Source organism: Canis aureus, chromosome 11, assembly GCF_053574225.1.
Source record: "Canis aureus isolate CA01 chromosome 11, VMU_Caureus_v.1.0, whole genome shotgun sequence".
Taxonomy (NCBI): Eukaryota; Metazoa; Chordata; class Mammalia; order Carnivora; family Canidae; genus Canis; species Canis aureus.
In genome coordinates, this window is record NC_135621.1 from 31,276,818 (window position 1) to 31,299,343 (window position 22,526).

General features: G+C 46.1%; 1 protein-coding gene across 7 annotated transcripts; it reads right to left on the reverse strand.

The window, feature by feature from the left end:
* Window positions 1–1,603: 1,603 nt before the first annotated feature.
* APOL5 (apolipoprotein L5) lies at window positions 1,604–21,923 on the reverse strand. 7 transcript variants are annotated; one of them, XM_077914697.1, is made up of 8 exons: window positions 21,677–21,921; window positions 21,196–21,413; window positions 19,170–19,381; window positions 13,350–13,387; window positions 9,424–9,547; window positions 5,496–6,390; window positions 3,540–3,675; window positions 1,604–1,948 (listed from the first exon to the last, which is right to left on the reverse strand). In XM_077914697.1, exons 5-8 carry the CDS (start codon window positions 9,501–9,503, stop codon window positions 1,911–1,913), a joined length of 1,149 nt encoding a protein of 382 aa, XP_077770823.1. In that variant the 5' UTR covers window positions 9,504–9,547; window positions 13,350–13,387; window positions 19,170–19,381; window positions 21,196–21,413; window positions 21,677–21,921; the 3' UTR covers window positions 1,604–1,910. The 7 variants fall into 7 exon arrangements, with proteins under 7 accessions (XP_077770823.1, XP_077770822.1, XP_077770826.1 ...); XM_077914696.1 differs by lacking the exon at window positions 13,350–13,387 and having other exon boundaries at window positions 19,170–19,373; window positions 21,677–21,920; XM_077914700.1 differs by lacking the exon at window positions 13,350–13,387 and having other exon boundaries at window positions 5,496–6,269; window positions 21,677–21,920.
* Window positions 21,924–22,526: the final 603 nt, after the last annotated feature.

Below are 22,526 nucleotides of genomic sequence, written 5' to 3' on the forward strand. Positions count from 1 at the left end.
CCCCAAGCCATTACTCTGCTCCTGGCACACAGCCTCCTTGCAGCTCCCTAAACCTGCCACCTATGTCACCTTTGCTGTCCCTCTGTCTGGAATGTTCTTCTCCCAGATATCTTCTTGGCTAACTTCCTTCCCATCCTCATATCTTTGCTTAGATAAAAGCTTCTCAGAGATCTTCCCTCAGAGATCTTCTCAGAGATCTCAGAAGATCTTCTAGATCTTCTCTAGATCAGGGAAGATCTAGCCCCACCCTACACTCTGTATCCTCCTTCCCAGATTTATTTTTCTCCCTAACATCCATTACTTTATATTACACTGTATGATTTACTTTATTGTGTTTCTTATCTGCCTCTCCCACCATGAGAATATAAACCCCATGAAGGTAGGGTTGTGTTTTGTTCATTGTTTTACCCCAACTACTTAGAAAAGTGCCTCTCACATGGTAGGTATTCAGTGAGTATCTGGATGGGTGGGTGGGTAGATGGATGATTGAATGGATAGATGGACAGATGATTAGATAAGATGGATGGATGGATGGAAGGATGAGTAGATGAGTGGTGCATAGATGGACAGATGGATAGATGATATGGATGGATGAACAGATTGGGGTCTATGTAAGAGCAATACTGTGATTTATAAGATATATATATATTCGGTCATTCATTCAGATGACCAAAATATACTTTTCATATATTTGGTCTTCATCTACAATTCCTGGCTCACAGCTCTCAAAAACCCTTGAAATTTCCTGACTAATAAGAGCAATGGGTACACCTTGTGTTATAATATTTGGTTTCTTGTCCTCAGTTCCTGAAAACACTTCAGAGACTTCAAGGCGGCATGAGTGACTTGTTCACAGCACGTGGTGAGTCCACCACAGCTGAGTTGACATTCACAAGGTGACTTTGGGAAATACCCAAGGATGGGGGCTGGTTATTAGGGGAACCAACCATGAACAGAGGGTTGGAACTTTCAGCCTTACCCCCTGATTTCCTGGGAAGGAAGAGAGGCTAAAGTTTGAATCAACCAATGGCCAAAGCCTCTATAATGAAACCTCCATAAAATCCCAAAAAGGAGAGGGTTCAGAGACCTTCCAGGTCAGGGAACCAGAACACTTCCATGTGCCACCATGCTGGGCCCCAAACTTCAGCAAGAACAGAAGCCTCTTTGTTCAGGTTCTTGCCCTATGTATGTGTTCATCTGGCTGCCGATTCATATTCTTTAATTTCCTTTTTAATAAGTCAGCAATCTTGTGAGTGAATGGGTTTTCTTGAGTTCTGTGAGCTACTGTAGCAAATTAATCAAATCCAAGAAGGGATTTGTGAGAGCCTCTGATTGAAAGCCAGTTAGTCAGAAGCACAGAGAACAACTTGGGGTTGTGACTGGCCTCTGAAGTGGAAGGTGTTCTCATGGGACTGAACCCTCACCTTGGAATGAGATGCCATCTCCCTAGTAGATAATGTCAGAATTGGACTGAATTCTTGGACCACTGCTGGTTACACAGAATTGCCTGTGGGTGTGTGGAGGCCTCCCCCAGTGCATACACATGTGGAACCGAACCCGAGTTCTATCCGGTGCACAGCACAGCCAGTCACTGAGACATGGATTATGCATCAAGGAAAGAGTTTATTCACGAGACAACTAAACAAGCCTCAGAACTGCTACCCAGAGGGTTGGAGGTTGGGCATGTGTAAGGACAAGGGGTCAGCATGTATGTTGAGTGAACTATGCTAACTGGATATAGGGAAATGCAGGTGGCTTCCTTTCTGAGCAAGCATATCTCTTCATGGGATACATGTTCAAGAATGTAAGCATGACGAATTCAGGGAGACCTCGGAGTGTGTCCTCACTCACAGGGATAACTTTTGTTCACTCCCGGTCCCTTCTGCACAGTTTCGAGAATCCTTCCTGGATTACTCCCATCTTAGCCACTCTGGTAGTTGGTCAACTTCTGCAAAACAGGGTCATAAGTCAGTTATGTTAGCCTAGGCTCTTCTTACAGTAGAACAGTCAAGCATTTGCCACCTTACTGTGTTGGTCACACACACATACACATCCATTGGAATTGGGTCCAAGAACCCAAAAGACTTAGACTTTCTGGGTCTCCAGCCATTGCTAACATCATGGGAACCAGTCTTCCCAGAAAACAGTTTCCTTCTCTTCCCACTATGGTTTCATTCAGTGGTGAGGAGGAGGCTGTGTTCATTCAAGTGATTTAAGAAACTAAATTAAGACCCAAAGACTAGCGGTTGGTCTTCCTTTGTAAAACAAATCTGTTATTTTGATGTCAATACTTATCATCTATTCTTTCCATTTCATAAAACAGTAGTGCGCCTAATAGAAAACTTGACAAGTATAGACAGGCGGAAAGAAGGAAAACATAACCACATCCCCTCCAGATAGAGGGGGCTGCCGGGGGCCTTACTCTGTCTCCCCCGCTTAGATACGAGGTGAACAAGTGTATATGGCACTTTTATCCTGCTTTTCTCACCAAAGTTGGCATAGATGTTTTCCATACTAATCCAATGACTGGCTCTTGGGAACACCTTTTTAATAGGTTAGGTACGTAACCTAAAGTTCTCTCAAGTGGAGGAACAGGTGTCTTTGACCAGTCTCCTAGCGCTGGACCATGTTAACCGTGTCCAGTTTGTCACAACTATAAATTCTGCAGCATGAAGGGATAACTTTCAGTAACATCCTTTCACAAATCTCTGACTCTTCTTTGCAGGGCTCTGGGGATGGAGGTCGAATCTGGGCGTGAGAAATGGACTGCAGGCCAAAGACCCCTGAGTCTGGGCTGATGAGAGAAGGGGTAAGGGCAGAGGTGAAGGGGAGAAGGAGTTACAAATCAGAGTTTATTTTAAGATTTCATTTTCGGTAATGTCTACACCCAAAGAGGGGCTGGAATTTACAATCCCGAGATCAAGTCACATGCTATACCAACTGAGCCAGCTGGGTGCTCCAAGCACAGTTTATTTTAAAATAAAGAGGTTTAGGTGCAGCCCAGGTGGCTCAGCGGTTTAGCGCCACCTTCAGCCCAGGGCGTGATCCTGGAGACCCAGGATGGAGTCCCAGGTCGGGCTCCCTGCATGGAGCCTGCTTCTCCCTCTGCCTGTCTCTGTGTGTGTGTGTGTGTGTGTGTGTGTGTGTGTGTCTCTCATGAATAAAGAAATAAAATCTTTAAAAATAAATAAATAATTAATTTTAAAAAATCGGAAAAGAGGTATTCTAAATGTGGCCCAAGCTCAGCCTAAATTAGCATGAATATTTAGGCCTTCTTGGCCTCCAAGCCCATCTGTTCACACAGAAAATCCTGTCTCTCAGAAACTTCCTTCCCAACCCAAGCGTTTCTGGAGTCCCCAGGGATTGTCCTGGGCCCCTGCAGGTCTTCCTTCTATCATCATTCAATCGTTGCAAGCAGAAATCTCCCTACCCGGAGTTTTCGTAGTGGGAGACTTGTATTTTGCCTCTGCTAAACCGGGGTTCCCTGGAGGCAGCTAGACAAGGTCCAGCGGAAAGGAAAAAGGAGTAAGTTTACTCACTTCCGTGGCACCAACCATTGGGACCTTCCCGAAGGTTGGCCCCTGGGCGTCTAGACATGCAGGAGCTGGCATTGGTGGCATTTTTGCTTCCCGTGCCCCATCCTTGTGTGTCCCGTGCGCGGCCGGGCCTAGCGTGCTGCAGGGCACAGAGGTGCTCAGTGAGAGTCTGTGCATCTACCAGCTTCGCGAACGACCCCCCCCCCCCCCCCCGGGCTGCAAATGCACCAGCCGGGGTGCGCACAGGGCTCAGGGAGGTGAGTGGCAAAGACACAAGCCCAGGAACGCTTGGAGGCATCAGCTTCCCTCCCCGCAGTCTGCCCACCCCGCAGGTGTGAGAGCCTGGAGCGGCCCCTGCCATACCCCATTATCTTCGTGTCCTACCGTTTACCTCTCTTTCTCGTTAATGGCTTGTCTGGGTCTCTCTTGCTGGGTCCCCATGGCCGTTAGAACAGAGACTGTGTCTTCCCTCAAGCTGACCTGAGCTTGTACTCTGTGACAGGCAAGGGGGAAGGCAGGCCAGGCCCTTTAGGATATGAATCCTAGGGGATCCCTGGGTGGCTCAACGGTTTAGCGCCCTCCTTTGGCCCAGGGCGTGATCCTGGAGTCCCAGGATGGAGCTCTGCATCGGGCATGGAGCCTGCTTCTCCCTCTGCCTGTGTCTCTGCCTCTCTCTCTCCCTCTCTGTGTCTCTCGTGAATAAATAAATAAAATTCTTAAAAAAAAAAAAAGGATATGAATCCTAGTGTTTCATAGTTTACCCCCAAATCTGCCCTCAGTCATTAAGAAGGGAGAATAGGTACCCAGACTAAAGGTTTAATAAATACCAATTTAATAGCAATACTCTTGCTAGAGTAAGAACCCCTCACGCCTTAAGCAGTGATTCCCAACCTCAACTGCACAATAGAATTAACAGGAGATCCTTTAAAACTCCCCAAAACCAGGCCATACCCCAGATCAATGAAATCCCAGTCCCTGGAGACACATAGGACCTGTCCACTCATCAGTAGTTGTTGAATTTTCCCAGGCAATTCCAACTTGCAGACAAGTTTGGAAATACTTGTTTAAGTCCTGGGTCCCTGGCATGATCCTCAGTTAATTAAAATCTGTCAAACGAACAAATGAATGAATGAATGAATGAATTTATGATTATGAGGGACGCCTTGGTGGCTCAGTGGTTGAGTGTCTGCCTTTGGCTCAGGGTGTGAGCCTGGGGTTCTGGGATCGAGTCCTGCATCGGGCTCCCTGCAGGGAGCCTGCTTCTCCCTCTGCCTGTGTCTCTGCCTTTCTCTCTGTGTCTCTCATGAGTAAATAAATAAAATCTTAAAAAAAAAAGAATTTATGATTATGAACCTTCACACCCTCAGCAAAGGCTGGTGTGTCCCTTTCCAGGATCCCAGGCAGTGGCCCTGCTACCCAGTCCTAATCCATACTTCCTGTAAAATTAAACAGGAGTTTTGAAATTCTCCTTATTTTTCCTGGGAGTGGTTTTCAGTTTCTACAGCTGCATATTTAATGTCCCTAAATAAGAGAGTCTAGAAATAGAAACTGTTTTTCAAATACACATCCTTTCCCAAATCATCTGAAACGTCACCTGTATCCTGGGATGCTGCCCTCGTGCCATTCGAGCCCCGTCTGTGGCCCCCCCTGCAGTGTGCCCAGCCCTGCTGGGTGCTGGGGCCACATCCCTGCCCTCCCAGTAGGTACACCGGACGGGAGGACAGACAGACAGTGATACCTACACGAAATGGGTGATTTCAGAAGAGTGCTGATCAGCACTTTGAGAGAGAAAGAAGGGATTCTGGAGAGAACAGGAGGGGCCTGGTTTAGCTGAGGGGTGTGGGGACTGTCCTCTCTGCATAAAGCTCTGATCATACATCTGCTGATGCATCTACCTATTCAGCGCCCCAGATGCTCCGGGGGACCGTGACCACATGGGCCCTGAGCACCCTTTCCTACCTCCTGACTCAGGAGCGGGCTCTTCAGCTGGCCCTGCCGCCAGATGATCAGCTCGTAGCGCTGGGTGAGCTGGTCCAGTTCCTGCTCCAGCGCCCCGGCAACGGCCCTCAGCTCCTCAGCAGTCTCGGCCTTTGCTCCCTCCTCCAGGTGCGTCCAGCTCTGCTGGAGGCTTCTCAAGTCCTGCATAAGGGAGAGGCCAGCCCCAGCAGCACCCAGCAGTCGGGCAACTTTGGTCATGGGCATAACCGAGGCTCCAACAGCTCTCTGCAGTCCTCCCGTCCTCCAGAAGGGGATATGGCCCATGGCCATGAATTTATTGACCTTGGCCATGAAGCCAGAGTTGGCTTTGGCCATCTGGTAGGCCCGAAGTTCCTTGAGGTTCTTGAAGGCTCTGACACACTTATCAATACACAACAAAGCAGCACTGATTTCAGAGCACCCCCTTTCTTCAGAGCTATCATGTACCGTCATGGCTGGAACAGGCACCAGTCTGCTGGCTCTGTCTCTGGCTGCCGAATTGCTGTTCCTTTCTAAGATACTCGTCAACGTGTTGGTGGCAACGGCTGCTACCCCCAGGCCCAGCCCAGCTGCTGAGAGCATCAGACTCCCCCCTACTGTCACGGGTGCCAGGGCAAAACCCAAGATGCTCATGACTCCAGAGACAGTGCCTGAGGAGCTGGCCACCAGGCTGGTCTTGGTGAGCATCTTATGCTTTGCATCAACTTGGTCTGCGAGAGCGTGGAGTTCTCTGATATTCTTTTTCAGCTTATTCTTCTGCAAGGGAAACCAGAAGAGAAATATTTTTTCCTCCTCTGATAGGTTTTCCAGCATGGATGCTTCCTTATTTTGCATCAGCTCTTCCATCAGCATATGGTACAGTATGTTGGCCTCATCCCTGTGGACAGTCCACATCATGTGATTATTTCTCCTCCTCTGGAATTATTTTTCCAACTCTCACCAGTAAGCTAAAAACTTCTAGGTCATCTGAGTTCTCTGACACATACAGGGAGCAGGGCCCTGAGAATTAAGGTACAATGTGGGAGCATCGTGAGAGAGGGTCCCTCTCTGTGGCCGGAACCCCTAGGTGACCGTGTGTCACACAGTTGAAGCAGTCCCTCTGCACGTCCAGACTGGCTTCCTAGTCTTTTCACCCATGGGCAGCTCTCCTCTGGCTGATATGGAGAGTAATGTGATGAATACAATAAGCCCTAAGAGCATTCCTGACTTTTATAATATTTTCTTAATGAATCTATATATATATGCACATACATATATAACTTATGAATATATAACAGCTTGTGAGATAAGAGTCCTAACAACCTATAGAGGAGATGGCTTGATTTTCCTTTTCTATGTTAAAAGGGGATCTGTTTGGGGGCGCCTGGGTGGCTCAGTGGTTGAGCATCTGCCTTCGGCTCAGGGCATGATCCCAAGGTCCTGGGATCGAGTCCCTCATCAGGCTCCCCTCGAGGAGCCCGCTTCTCCCTCTGCCTGTGTCTCTGCCTCTCTCTATGTGTCTAATAAATAAATGAATAAATGAATAAATAAATAAATAAATAAATAAATAAATCTTTAAAAAACTTTTTAAAAAGGCAGGGGTGGATCCACCTGGAAATTGTGGTTGCTTCTGTGGAAAAGAGCTGGGGAGCGGGGAAAAGCTTTGAGGGAGATTTCCTTTTTACTGTTTGCCTCTCTGTTCCTTTGAGGTTTTGTATCATGGGTGTGTATTAGAATTAATTCAGAAAATTAACAAAAGTAACCTACACTTCCAAAGAAAAAGGAGGGAGACCCTCCAAGGGGACCCGAAATATGAAGTCTTCCATAGAGGAGGGCTCATTGTTTGCCAGTTGGTTTGACAGTTTTGTGTCATTTTGGAAACTGAAAGTGGATTTCTAACAAGAGTGGTCATGCTTAGACACAGCAGCTTCTACTCTTTTCACAGACAAGTGGGAGAAGCAGGTAGTCTTCAGAAGAACTGATGAAGAATGGAAAAATGTACAACTCAGAAAATTCCCCCCATTAACTCAAATGTCTCTTACATTTTGGAGAAAAGACCACCATCATTCCATTTTCCTGCGGAATCAGTTTGGTCTAGCTCCTGGAACAGCAGAGTTCCACAAGCACTATGTTTCAGAATCACTGCTGGATTGGGGGCTTCCCAAGTGGACACAAGTGGGCCATGCGGGACGCTGTAACCAGAGGCCGACAGCACAAAACAGAATCCCTGTTTTGTATGATTTGTATGACCCTTAGGTGTGTTCCGGTCTGTCCAACTTGAGTACCTACCACAGACCAGGCACAGGCTCCAGGGATACTGGGCTTTGGCAAAGACGGCAGGGCTCATGGGAAAACCACACCAAGGCCAAGCAGCCCCAAGGCATCCAAAAAGGAATTATTGACAATGGCTTGAGTCCTCTGCTCCCTGAGCAAGGCCATCAGCAGCCTCAGGTGGACCAGCCAACTGACCCCCGTCCAGGGAAGTGGCAGGAGGCCTCGGATATCCTTCCCTGTCACCACGTTGCTCTTTAACAAAGACTTACTTAGAGTTTTCTTTGGGACATCTCCATAACCCAAAAGTTCAGCCCACCTCCAACCCAAATCTTAGAGTTAGAAGCAGAAGGCTCCCCAGCTCATCTGGGCAGAGGTGGCGAAGAGGCGTCCAGGCCCCTGCCATAGCTGGGAGAGTGGCCAGACTGCTTTCACAGGAGCATCTCGACACATATCTGGGCTCTGAGAACGAATGCTGCATTGACCCGTGATGCTCCCTGCAGGTCCACCGAGAAGGCCAGTGGCCAGCTGCCACCTGTGCTCCGTCAGTGGGCCCAAGCCTCCGTCACTGGGCAGGCCGCTGGCCTCCCTGGGTGAGGGGACTCTCCTACGAGACGATCCAGTGTGTGATGGAAGCAGGGTAAGAGCACAGGACGCCAGCTTCCCAGAAGCCTCTAGTTGGCCTCACCTGCTGGTTGAGGTCACTATTGCCTCGAGAAAGGGAAAACCACCTTTCTGCCTCCCCCAGAGTGGGGAGACCGGCCGGGGTGCAGGCACAGTGGAAGCGGCCTAATCAACGGTGGTCCAAGTTGGGCTCAGCCACCAGCAGCCAAGGTGAGGGGCTTTGTTCTGAGCGATCCTGGGGATTACTGAGTGGGGCTCTGACGAGTGAAGAGGGGCGGATAAGGGGGGGGGGGCTGGGCCTAGGTCAGAGGTGCGTGGAATGGACTGCTCCCGTCCTAAAAGAGTGGGCAACTGCAGTTTGCATGTCTCAGGAAGATTTTACCACCAAGAGCTTGGGGAAGGCCCTGCAGCTCATTTTGTAGGACTTACGGACACTTGGGCCTCTGCTAGGCCGGCTGCAGGCTCCATCCCAGCCCGTAGAAGGCTGCAGCCCGGCGCTACCAGAGACCCCAGATGCCCAGGCAGAGGCTGTGAAGAGGAGTCCCAGGAGTTTGGGTCTCAAGGCCTCAACGTTCTGGTGACATGAGCAAGGAGGGAGAAAAGGAAACCAATTCTGCTTCTAGGAATCCATCGGCCAAGAGGCCGGGGACCTCGGCACCTATTAATGTGCTTACCAAAGGTTTTAATCAAAGGTTTTAAATTTGCTTTCCTAAGAAAATGTTTTATGAGGATGTGTAAATCCTCCCCCCCACCCCATTTCCAATGGCAAAGGGCGGTACACGAGACAGCATGACCAGCTCTTCAGCCAACTTGGATGGAGCACATTTGCCCTACCAACTGGCAACAGCCTAGTAACAGAATCTGGGATATTAACAATCAGATTTCCTTCCCCCATTCAAATATCCTGGGAGTCAGGTCTGTGCCAGACGCTATTCTAGAGGCTGGGATTTGGGCCCCGAGCACATCTGCCCAAACTCCTGCCCTCACGTTCGCACGTTCTGGGGATTTCCCCGCCACATCACCGTTCTAGGATTACCTGTCCAGACCACTTCTCTGCACCAGCATCTCCCAAGCCTTTGCATCAAAGAGTATGTAGTGCATTTCTTCTCTAGTCATATTGTCCCGAAAATGTTTGATGATGGGCCACAAAAGTGGACTATCTAGTTATAACATTGGGAATAAAAAAAATCAAGGTTAGGATACATAAAAAATCTTAATGTCCGGAAAATTTCACATCCTTTTGGCCTAATGATTTTAACCAAACAATTGGTGAAACTGGTGACCTCTTAGGTTTCTAGTGGCAAAGCAGATTAGTGAAGGGCTTTTCAAATTGTGATATTACATGTTAAGTCACCAAGTCTTCCGATAATCATCCAATAACCCAATGACAATCACAAAGATGATCAAAGTCATGTTATTTTTATCACAATCTACAATCCTGGCAGGGTTGTCCAGTCTCTGCTTAAACCTCCGTAGCCATGAGTTCATTGGCTGGTTAGTTGTTTTAACCAGGTAGGTGAAAGGTGACAGAAAATGTCACTGTGAGACATGCTGCTTTGGGATATTGCTTATTTTGAGCTGAAGGCACTCGAAATACAGTAAATGCAGGGAGAGGCTTTCTATGAACTCCCCTCATCTGCCTAAAAACAGATCCTCCAAAAAGAGCTCAATTGTCACAGATCGCCACCCCTGGGAGTGTCAGCAGCCTCTTCTCCCAGGAGAGAAGGCTGGAAGTCAGCACCCAGACACACTCTGTCACAAACCATCATACCTCCTGCCTGTTCTTATTAGGGCCCATTGGTCTTTCCCAGAAAGCATTTACTCCCCCCTAAGAGACCTACCTCCTGCTCTCCTACCCCCTTTCCTATTAAATTGGTATTTAAGATTGAATTCTAAGCCACACCCGGGAATTACTCATTTGTCCCCTGGATCACTCCCACATGTACATGAGCTATACATGTTGATAAACTTCTGTTCGTTTTCGTCTTGTTAATCTTTTATTACAGGGCCTTGGGCTAAGAACTCAGAAGGGTAGAGGGAAGATGATTTTCCTCCCTCCACAGGCAGTGTGGCACCCTTATGCTTATTTAAAGACTCTTATGTTGAAGCTTTTCTTCTGGCTCAAAAATCACTTTAAATATATATTTCCTTTTTTTTTTTTTTTAAGATTTTTTATTTATTCATGAGAGACACAGAGAGGCAGAGACACAGGCAGAGGGAGAAGCAGGCTCCCTTCAGGGAGCCCGATGCGGGATCCCAGGGTGCTGGGATCACAACCTGAGCCGAAGGTGGACGCTCAACCACCGAGCCACCCAGTTGTCCCCAAATATATTTCCGTGTAATTTAACGAAGATTGCCCCCACTAGTACCATAACATAACTATCGATTTTGTTCATTTACTTCCCGTTATTTTCAAATGCATATTCTTTTCTACAGGTTTTTAATAACATGCCGTGTCTATATGTGTTATAGTTAAACTATACTGTTGTCCACACGGCTACTCCATGCTATTTCATGTGTACCTTCATGTTTATAGAAACGATCCCTTATTGTGGCACTTCGGGGGCTTCATATTTTTGTCATTCATATGAGTCCTTCCATGTATAATGCCACCAACCCCATCCGGTCCACTGTGGCGGCTCTGGCAGTAACAGGGCCGGTGATGGGCTCCTGTGTCCCCCTCTGCTTTCTGGGTGCAGGAGCTCCCCTGCAGGGGCCAGGAGCTATTTGTGTTTCTAGTTCAACTTTATAAAGGATGTTTCCTGCTGTCATAGTAAGTGTAGTATGTGTATATAGATATGGGTCATTGAGGAGGCTCAGGATAGATTCCTGATTAAATACAAGGACCTGCTACTTTCCTGCCCAGCAGCACCGGATGGCTTCCCAGCAGCTCTGTTTTCATTTTTCTTTGAAAAATGAAAGAATTGTTGCCTCTTTGCGTTTTGTATTCCCTTATTTCCTATGTACCTCAAATTGTTTTGGTGCTATTAGGAATAGTATCTTTCAATGTCGTGTTTCCTAACTCGCTTTGTTACTCTATATAGAAATATTATTCATGTTTAACACTCCTCTGTGCTTCAGAAGTTTTACTGATTATAATAGTTATTGAATGAATGTTTCATGAATACATAATGCGAGGTTGCTTTCTTATTTTTTCAATACTGATTTTTCTTATTTTGGTTCCATGCCTTGTTGGGTTAGCTTGAATTCTTCAATTATTTAATGGATCCCTGGGTGGTGCAGCGGTTTGGTGCCTGCCTTTGGCCCAGGGCGCAATCCTGGAGACCCGGGATCGAATCCCACATTGGGCTCCCAGTGCATGGGGCCTGCTTCTCTCTCTGCCTCTCTCTCTCTCTCTGTGTGACTATCATAAATAAGTAAAAATTAAAATAAATGTTTTTATGTAATTTAATGTATTTAATGTTATGAAACTGGCTCTAGTATTTCACCGTTGCCAGCTGTTTTACAAAAACTGCTCTTCATCATGTTAAAGTTTATGTTTTATTTCTATATTTAAATATTTTTAGTAGGGTTATTTTCAGACTCTAAGGAGATGATCATAATTTCTTTACTATTTATCCCATGAATATAGTGTATTGCATGCACAAATTTCCATATATCGAATTGTCCTTATATTCCGTGAAAACCCCAACTTGCTCGTTGCAGATCTCTGTAACTATGCTACAGATGTATATTCCCTACTGCATTCAATATGTTCATCTTAGGGTCATAAATATTGAGTTATAGTTTTCTTTTCATGTAATCAAGGCTTATTATTAGTTTTATATTCATTCATTTCATAGGATACACTCAATACATACTGCACTTTCTGTTTCTGAGGCAATTCACATGATGTGAGAATTGCTTGTTTTCTGGAAGCTTAAAAGAACTTGTAGATTTTCTTATGTTTGCCACATCTTCATGGGATGCTTTTGATTTTTTATTTTATTTTATTTTTAAGATTTTATTTATTTATTCATGATAGTCACAGAGAAAGAGAGAGAGAGGAAGAGACACAGGCAGAGGGAGAAGCAGGCTCCATGCAGGGAGCCCGACGCGGGACTTGATCCCGGGTCCCCAGGATCGTGCCCTGGGCCAAAGGCAGGCACCAAACCGCTGCGCCACCCAGGGATCCCCTGCTTTTGATTTTTAAAGGTTTTTAATGTGATTAGTAAATGTCTCCTCCCTGTGCCTGAAACCTGGCCCCATCCTCCACCCACACCACTTCTTTTTTGAAGATTTAGGGGTAATAACAAAATCCTTGATATTTCAACTTTGGTTCTCATTTTCCAAAAGCAAATTTTTCTTATGTTCTTTGAAAAGATGTTTCACAGAGGAAGAACTACAAATGGTCAATAAATATATGAAGAGATGCTTAACATCATTAGCAGCCTCCAAAAATTCACATCTAGACCACAGCAAGATAACAATCTCGTTGACCACTTAGGCGAAAGTTAAAAGAATGAAAGCATCCCTGGGGCACCTGGGTGGTACAGTCGGTTAAGCATCTGACTTGGCTTTGGCTCATGATCTTAGGGTTGTGGGATCAAGCCCCGTGTAGGACTCCACATTCAGCACAGAGTCCACTTGAGTTTCTCTTGCTCTCTGCCCCTCCCCCACTCTCTCTCCCCTCTCTCTCATTCTCAAATAAATTAATCTTAAAAAAAAAGAAAAGAATAAAAGCATCCCATGTTGCTGAGAGAGAGGGGAATATGTATTCTGAGGCACTTATTTGGAGCAGGGAGCAATGCTTGGAAGGCTGATTTGGAGTATCTCAAAACATGAAGTGCATATGCTGAAGCTCACATCCCACACAAACACAATGGCTTCTGTACACAGAGAAGCGTGTGTAAGGCCTTCACCAGTTCCTTGAGGTGATCAAGAGAAATGGAAACAGTCTGAAATACCATGTAGGGTATTGGTGTTTACATTAAAACACACTGGTATAAAAGAAAGACTTACAGACAGGAAAAAGAGCAAAGCAATCTATGCGAACTGACCTGGAAAGAGACACAGGATTTGTTATGTAAAAAAATAAATAAATAAAAAGTCATAGAACATGATCTCCATTTTCAAAAAAATTATACGTGGTCTAGGACTAGGGGAAAATTCTGGGAGGAGGTATACCCCGGGGTGAGCCGGCTTAGCCTCGGGGAGAGAGGCTGAGGTTGGGGGGAGGGAAGACCTACACCTGTACTTTTCAATCATCCGTTTTACTGATTTGTTACAGAAACCATGAGCTCCATTCACAATGAAAACCAGTAAAATAAAAACACCTTCATAACGAGACATCTTTAGTCCTCACCCCCTGGTCACGACAAACTCTCCAGCTAAATAGTAAGCCCTCTAGCGCCCCTCCCTCCTGCTTGTGCTCTGTCTCTCAAACAAAATCTTTTTATTTTTCTGTTTTTATTTTTATTTATTTTTTATTTTATTTATTTATCTGACAGAAAAAGGGAGAGCACAAGCAGGGAAAGCAGCAAGCAAAAGGTCAGGGAGAAGCAGGCTGAGCAAGGAACCCAGTGTGGGGCTCGATCCCAGGACACTGAGATCACAACCTGAGCTGAAGGCAGACGCTTCAGAGGCTGTACCACCCAGGAGCCCCTAAATAAAACCTTTTTAAAAAATTGAAATAAAACAGAACTGTTGCTGACTATCTTCCCAGTTCTGGCCTAAAATAGCTCTTGGGGAGATGAGTTACCTCGTTTTGTGGGAGAAAGTGAGAGGGAGTGAACAGGACCAAGGCCCGGTAGTGCTGGGTCTCCTTGAGATGGGCCCATGTCTTTCCAGTTTTAGTAAGCATCTCTGAGACTTTGTGATTTATGCCTTTAGGATTAGAGGTAAGTCTCATTAATCATCATATTCTATATTCCATATCATTTCTTTTTTTTTTTTTAAAGATTTTATTCATTTATTCATGAAAGACATAGAGAGAGAGGCAGAGACACAGGCAGAGGGAGAAGCAGGCTCAATGCAGGGATCCTGACATGGAACTTGATCCCAGGACTCCAGGATCACGCTCTGGGCCGAAGGCAGGTGCTAAACCATTGAGCCACCCAGGGATTCCCTCCATATCATTTCTGTAGTTAGAAATGTACCTTCTTGCGGGAGAGCTCAGAATGTCATACTACCTGGGAGGAAGTAGCAACTCTTCTCCCAAAGAGGGCCTCCTCTGATTGACTTAGATTCCCCAACACTGAGGGGCCACGGCTGTGGCCACCTCCATTCAAGGATCCCACACAAATGCACGAGCCCTCTCTCTCTCAGCTTCCTGTCTCTACCCCCCAAGAGTGATGTACTGGCCTATCCGTGTTGCCCCCTTCTTCTCTCATTGGTTGGGCACTTCCAATTCACCAGCCAGAGGCCAGGGTGCTCCTGAGATCTGGGTTTGAGTTTACAGGGAGAGAGGCTCTCTTGGGTTAAACCACATAATGAAATCTACATTGCCAGAGAATTCTGCTCTGGAGATTCAAGCCCAAGCCAGAGAATGACAGGTGCTGTTCTGCTTTCCCATTGCCATGGTCTCTTGTGCTAATATCTCTTTCAAGGATCACTGATTGATGGGTGTGGCTGGACTGAGGCCCAGTGCAGGCATGTCTGGGTTCCTGAACACACAAGGTGACCTCCAAACTCACCACAAAAGCCTACCAGTTGAGAGTTGCAGGGATCAGTGGGGCCCATGCAGACATTGCATCTCAATCTGAATCTATACTCTGATTTGAGGTTCATAAAATATGGTCCCTGTAGCTAAGGGGCCCTGGATGGGATGTCTCAAATCATGAGAGGGGTATGAGCTGGATCTTGTGGGAAAGAGAGTGGAAATGAGGCCTTAGACCCTCACCTTCTCTTTAGGAACTGGGATCACTCATATTGAGGGCCCCAAGTCACTTGCCAATCTCAAACATGTCTCATTGTAAGTTGAGACTGTGCTGTGAGCAGAAGAATCTACTGAGGGAAGGGCAATGTTGTCTGGGCAGATTCCAGGGGATGCTGTAGTCAGGATGCTCTGATGGCTCCTTGGCACTTCTTTCTCTACAGATGACAAAGGGTCCTGAGCTAGAAGTGATGCAGCTTTACCTCATAAAGAAAAAAAACAGACCCCACAGTCATTCAGAGGGGCAATAGCCAGAGATGGCACCTAGGGAGTCAGACCTAGGAATTTGTAAACATATGGCATCCATGGAAGATGGTGAGCCAAGAAGCAGGGAGAGAGACAAGGATGGAACCATGGGAGCCTCTAAAACTCAGGGGAAGTTGCCCAAAAGGTGGAAGTAGAGGGAGGGACCCAGAAGTTTCTTTTCTGTCTCCATTATCCTGCGGTGGTGCTGGACTTCTGGATAAATGGATGATGAATGGATCAAGTTGTCAGCTTCTCTTGGCAATTATTCAAAAGCAACAAGGAAAGGATACAGACATCATCTATTAGAAACTATGGAAAATACTCCCTACTCAGCGGGGAGTCTACTTCTCCTTCTGCCTGTCCCCCTGCTCGTGCTCTCTCTCTCTCTCTCAAATAAATTTTTAAAAATCTTTAAAAAAAGAAACTATGAAAAATAGGTAATATTTTTCCTATTTTTCTAAAGGATGCCAAAGCCAGAAAAATAAGTAGGACTTTGGCAGGAAAAGGAGAGATGATGCCAATAATTGTGAAAGAAGAAGAAAGAAAGAAAGGAAGAAAGAAAGAAAGAAAGAAAGAAAGAAAGAAAGAAAGAAAGAAAGAAAGAAAGAAGAAAGAAAGATAAAGAAAAAAGAAAGAAGAAAGAAAGAAAGAAGAAAGAAAGAAAGAAAGAAAGAAAAGAAAGAAGAAAGAAAAGAAAAGAAAGAAGAAAGAAAGAAAGAAAGAAAGAAAGAAGAAAGAAAGAAAGAAAGAAAGAAAGAAAGAAAGAAAGAAGAAAGAAAGAAAGAAAGAAAGAAAGAAAGAAAGAAAGAAAGAAAGAAAGGAGTCCCTTTTCAAGGTGAAGGGCATTCCCAAAGTGCAGAAATAAAATCCCTCTTTAAAATAGTGAGAATATGGGCAGCCCAAGTGGCTTGGTGGTTTAGCACCACCTTGGGCTCAGGGCGTGATCCCGGGGTCCGGGGATCAAGTCCCACATCGGGCTCCCTGTGTGGAGCCTGCTGCTCCCTCTGCCTGTGTCTCTGCCTCTCTCTGTGTCTCTCATGAATAAATAAATAAAATGTTAAAAAATAAAATAAAATAATGAGAATAAAGTGTACAAGTTGGCACCAAATTCGAATGGATCCAAGAATCAATGGACTAAATGAAGTAACACAGTGAGACCAGCCGTATCTGTAGGAAGCAGTTTGTCCTCTAAATGGAGAGGAGAAGAGAGTCTGCATCGTGAAGTTTGAAAACTACCTGATTCCACTGTCTGCGGGAGACAGAAACAGGAACTTATGTAGAATGCCCACATCAGAAAGAACTGTTTCCCTGGCATGGAACAGTCCTATCCTCTTCCTTATCTGAGTCTCCCATAAACAGCTGTTCCATGAAAACAGGCAACCAAAACAAGGTCTACACACAAAAAAATTATTAACTCAACAACAAAAAACAATCAGCCTCCCATGGGCAAAGGACTTGAGTAGCTGTCACTCCAGGGGAGACATACAAATAGTCAAGAAGCCCATGAAAAGATGCTCAAGTCACTTATCATCAGGGAAATGCAAATCAAAATCACAATGAGATACCATCTCATGCCTGTTAAGATACAGATTATTAAAAACAAAACCAGAAAAACAGAAAACAAGTGTTAGCAAGATTGTAGAGAAATCAAAACACTCGTGCACTGCTAGTGGGAATGTAAAATGGTGCAGCCAACGGCTCGTCAGATACCCAAAAGATTAAAAACAGAATTACCATATGGAATTACTAGCAATTCCACTTTTAGGTATATATGCAAAAGAACTGAAAGCAGGGACTCCAGCAGACATTTGTACTGGCATGTTCATAGTGGCACCAGTCACAATGGCCAAAAGGGTAGAAACAGCCCAAATGTCCACCGATGGATGACTGGATAAACAAAACATATGGGATATGGAATAGACATGCAGAATGTATACAATGAAATATTACCCAGCCTTCAGAAAGACCGTGAAGTTCTGACATGTGCTGCAACATGGATGAACCTTGAAGACATCAGGCTCAGTGAAAGAAGCCAGACACAAAAGACAAATATTATATGATTCCGTTGGTATGTGGTTGCGAGAGAAGTCAAATTCATAAAGATGGGAGGTAGAAGAGTGGTTGCTGGGACCTGAGGGGCGAAAGGGACGTCGGTGCCTAATGGGCACAGAGCTTCCCTTTGGGAAGATGAGAAAGTTCTGGAGATGGCGGCCGAACACTGTGAATGTACTCAATACTGCTGAGCTGTACATCTAAGAAATGATGAAAATGGTCTATTTTATGTGACATATTTTACCACAATAAGAAAAATATGTTCAAGGGCAAATTGGAAACTGTAAAAACAAAAGCAGAAACAAATGGCAGATAAAGAACACTCTCCAGAAAGGTGTTGCCCAAAAGATGATGAGGATTGTGAACAATTAAAAAGGGGAAAAAAAAAAGAAGGCGCCTGGGTGGTTCAGTCAGTTGAGTGTCCAACTCTTTGTTTTAGCTCAGGTCGTGATCTCAGGGTCCTGGGACCGAGCCCCACATCCTTCCTGCTCACTGGGGAGCTTGCTTCTCCCTCTCCCTCTGTCCCTCCCCTGCTCGTGCTCTCTCTAAAATAAAGGATAAAATCTTTTTAAAAAATGCAATAAAGGCAAAACTCCAACTTCTGCTAATTGGAATTCCCAGAGAAGACTAAAAACCATGAAAAGAACAAATATTTGAAGTTAAATTGCAGGGGGCACCCAGCTGGTTCAGTCAGCAGAGCGTGCAACTCTTGATCTCGGTCGGGGTCGCGAGTTAGAGCCCCACACTGGGTCTGGAGACGACTTAAAAATAAAACCTTTAAAAAATAATAGTTACAATTCAAGAAATCATTCTGGACATAAAGGAGTACGCAAAGTTGTCAGACTCAAATAGAACAAAGGGACCCCTGGGCCACCAAGCATGTGGGCTTCAGCCTTTCCATAACAGCCCTCAGGCCTAGAGCCACGGACCGGCGCCTGAAAGCTGTTGGTGACGATCGTGAGTGTGTCTGTGTGGGACAGTTTTGCAATGTCTATGTTCTGGTTACATATACATATGTTTTGGCATGTTATCCCTTCTTAGGAGCCCAGAGAGAAACATTTTGATTCATAATATCTTAGGTTTACTTCTTAGAGTCTACCCAGAAACTGATAAACTGTCTATCTTTTTAGCCTTTTATTCAAAACCTACATACATACACGTTTTACTTGTAAGAAATGCAGACGCTTCAGATGCTTAGAATAAACATCAGAAAGAGAACATGCGGCATCAGGGGGGCTCAGTGGTTGAGTGTCTGCCTTCGGCTCCGGGCGTGATCCTGGGGTCCTGGGATCGAGTCCCACATTGGGCTCCCCTCGAGGAGCCTGCTTCTCCCTCTGCCTGTGTCTCTGCCTCTCTCTATGTGTCTCTCATGAATAAATAAATAAAATCTTTGGGGAATAAAAAGAGAGAGAACACAATCCCTTTTGATGCTGCCACCCATGATAATCACCATGCAAACCAGTATCTTGACTAGTGGAGTGTTTCACACAGGCCTTCCCATGCATTTTCTCTCATGTGGCCTCAAGCAATATTTGTAAGGCAGGTGTGTTTTTGTTTCTCACATTTTACAGCCCAGGGAGGTATATAGTTCAGTCTGGTGAAGTACTTACTCAGGCTTGTCTCGCTGTGTGCAGAGCAGAAGAGTCCAGGTTCGTCATCTCCAAGGTTAGTCTGCTCTGAGCCTCGATGCGGGGTCCCCATAACTTCTAGGACCTTCTCTCTAACTTTGCAATTGTAGGCAGATGAGATGAGGCACCTTTGAACCGGGTTTCCAAGGGTCCCAGGGAACGGCTGACTCCTGTCCGCTGTGCCACCTGCGTAGCTGACAAAGAGCTCAGTGACTACGTAGCCATGTATCACACCAGGCTGGGAGGTGCATAACTATTTTGGCTCTCTCCTCAGGAAAACACACACACACACACAGGAAAACACACACACACACACACACACACACACACACCCCTATTATGTGAACACCTCAAAGGAATGAGTGTATTTACCCTGGAGCAGAATCAGGATGTGGCACTTCCCAGCCTTGAGCGTGTACCCACATCCCCATGACTCAGTTTCCCTCATCTCAGACAGGGCATGGAGCTCTGCCTTTCTAACCAAAGTCCCAGGGAGCGCTGAGGCTGCTGGCGTGAGACCACACTCTGGTCCTGTGGTTCTCAAGTCCAAGTTCCAGCTCTTTCCTGTGGCTCCAGGCCCAGTCGGCCTCACCCTATTTCCTGCCTCCACCTCTGTGTTTATCACTGCACAGTCTCCCGATCAACAAAAGGCCCATATGCAGAAAATACAGAGAATGCCGATAAATTAAAAAGAAAGTGACACAGGGGGGCGTCTGGGGGCTTCCACGGAAGGAGTGTGCCCTGCGTGGGGCACTGGGCTGCCACGTGTCCCCAGATGTGGAATCCACGTGGCACATCCTCCTCCATCATCACTGTCAGCTCTCCGTCACTACCCTGGGACCGGCCAGTTTCCCTGGTCTCTCCTCCTCCTCGGGCAGAGGGCCTCTCTCTCTGCAACACTGCGCCTGGCAAAGTAAGGAGCAGCTTTACTCCTTCATCTACTGACTCTCAGGCCTGGGCTGTCCCTAAGCTCCCACTGCATAAACGGGCCGGACTTGGCCTCTGTTGGCCCGGCTTGTTTATTTCTCCACCACAGGCTGAGATCTGTTAGCTCCAAAGCCCACTGGCAGCAAACTCGAATTTTTACACATCCAGTGATTTTTAAAATAGCCCAGACAAGCAGATTTTTCACCATTTAGGGCCTGCCTACCTCGTATGCCCTGTGAAGCCTTGCCAAACAGCTGTGATCTATTGGCAACACGGGACCTTGCTGTTATAAGACCCCCAAGCAGCTGCAGATGCCCCCCCAACCCACCCCCTGGGGGTCCCCTTGTCCTCCTTTCCTCCCACGTGGGGCCTACCCTCTTGCCATGAGCCTCCATAGAACAAATATTTAAAGTCATTTAATAAAATCTAAATAAAAACTCATATTCAGGGCGCTTGGGTGGCTCAGTGGTTAGGCTCAGGTCATGATCTCAGGGTCCTGGGATCGAGCCCCACATTGGACTCCCTGCTCCATGGGGAGCCTGCTTCTCCCTCTGCCTCCACCTGCCACTCCTCTGCTTACACTCTCTCTCTGTCAAATAAATAAATTAAAATCTTAAAAAAAAATCTTGTATTAAGCTAGAAATACAAGGAATAACTATCACTAAATATATCCGAAACCAACAGCAAAATCACACTTTTCACATAAGACATAAAAGCATAAAACATCTGAAGAATATTTTTCATAATGTTGGATTCATAAAGGCCATTCCTAGCATGGCATGAGCTCTAGGTACCTGGAAGGAAAATACTTGACTATGTCAGATTTTAAGCACTAGTCAAGTTCAACGACAAATGAGTTTCTGAAGAATACGTTTGTAGCACATTTCATTCCTGGCTGCTAACAACTTCAGTGGACGCCACCCAGTTTAATCAGGAAAGCAACATAGAGAAGAATGCGAACCATCTCAGGACTAAAGAGAAGGACATCAGTCAGGAGACCCCCAGTACCTGGGACAACAGTCCCAGGATCACCTGAGGAGTGGGCTGGCCAGAAGGCCCTCACACTGTGCTGGGATCTTACCTGCTGGTGGCTCTGGATGCCCAGTGGAGCTGGTGCTGTTATCCTCAGAACACCTTCTGGATGGATCTTACAATCAGAAGTCTAGTGCCGGTGCATCAGTTTGGTGGACTCTGCATGAAGAGAGGCTGGGAAAGAGTGTCTGATGTCTGCGGTGTGAGGCAATCTCTCCAACCGAAGTGTGTTCATGCAGGGAACTCCCCCAAATAGAGGCAAAGTGTCTAAGAGGCAAAAAGAATAACAAATGTCCACTATGGCCAAATCCTTTGGCTGCCCAGTGTCAACACAAAACACACACACACACACACACACCCCTTTAAGTAAACAAATTCACATAAAAAATGTTAGATGCTTTTCTTTTATATGCTGCTCTTATCCTTTATACAAAGATTCTCTCTTTTCTTTTAAAGATTTTATTTATTTGACAGAGAAAGAGAGAACACAGACGGGGAGAGCAGCAGAGGGAGAGGGAGAAGTGACTCACCGCTGAGCAGGGAGCCCAATTCGGGGCTTAATCCCGGGGTCCCGGGACCATGACCTGAGCCCAAGGCAAGTGCTCATCCAACTGAGCCCTATAAATTCCCTCTTTTCACAAGGTGATCAAGACTCATGGGTTACTGCATCCAGCTCCAAACCAGCTTCCAATTCCAACCCAGCGTAGAGCACCCGTCTCCACTCTGGCTTCTGGGGCTGAGAAGTGAGGGTGTGGTTCCAGTGCTCGGTGGCCAAAAGTTATACAAATATCTACCAGGGTCAGTTTCAGTTTCCTTTCCTCCACCCTGTTCCTCCCCCCCCCCCCATTTCCTTCTCTCTCTCCCCCTTCCTTTCTCCACAGGGTGGTTGCCACTTTCTCTTAGAGATATCAGAGAACTCTGTCCTGCTCAAGACAAGAAAACAAAACACAAAATATCTCAACACAAAATATCTCCACAAACAAACAAAAAAGCCCTGCTCTGCTCTGGTCTCATTCACTTGCCTTTCTCATCCTTAGGAATTAAGAAAAAAGGAAATCTCCAAATCTGCTGTGCTTTGTCCCACCATTGGGTCTGCCTCTATTTGGGGGAGTTCCCTGCATGAACACACTTCGGTTGGAGATTTGGTCTGGCTTCTGGGGGTGGGAGGGATGGCCAACAGCCTCTCTCTAGTTTCCTGCTTGCTTTTTGGCGGATCCCGTCACCAGTGATGAATCACTGTGAGGGGCTGTGGGAAGAGTCCATTTTTTTTAAAGATTTGTTTATGTATTTATTTGAGAGAGAGAGAGAGAGAGAGAGAGCATGCAAGTCATGAGAGGGGCAGAGGGAGAGAGAGAATCTCTAGCCGACTCCCCAGTGAGT

Excerpts from the sequence above, each read along its gene's own strand:
- APOL5 (XM_077914696.1), bottom strand. The coding sequence starts at position 19,260 with ATGGGGACCCCGCATCGAGGCTCAGAGCAGACTAACCTTGGAGATGAC. Across the intron at positions 9,548-19,169 it reads ACACAGCGAGACAAGCCTGA|ATAGTCCACTTTTGTGGCCC; the intron begins GTAAGTACTTCA and ends TGTTATAACTAG. Across the intron at positions 6,391-9,423 it reads CAGAGAAGTGGTCTGGACAG|GGATGAGGCCAACATACTGT; the intron begins GTAATCCTAGAA and ends GACTGTCCACAG.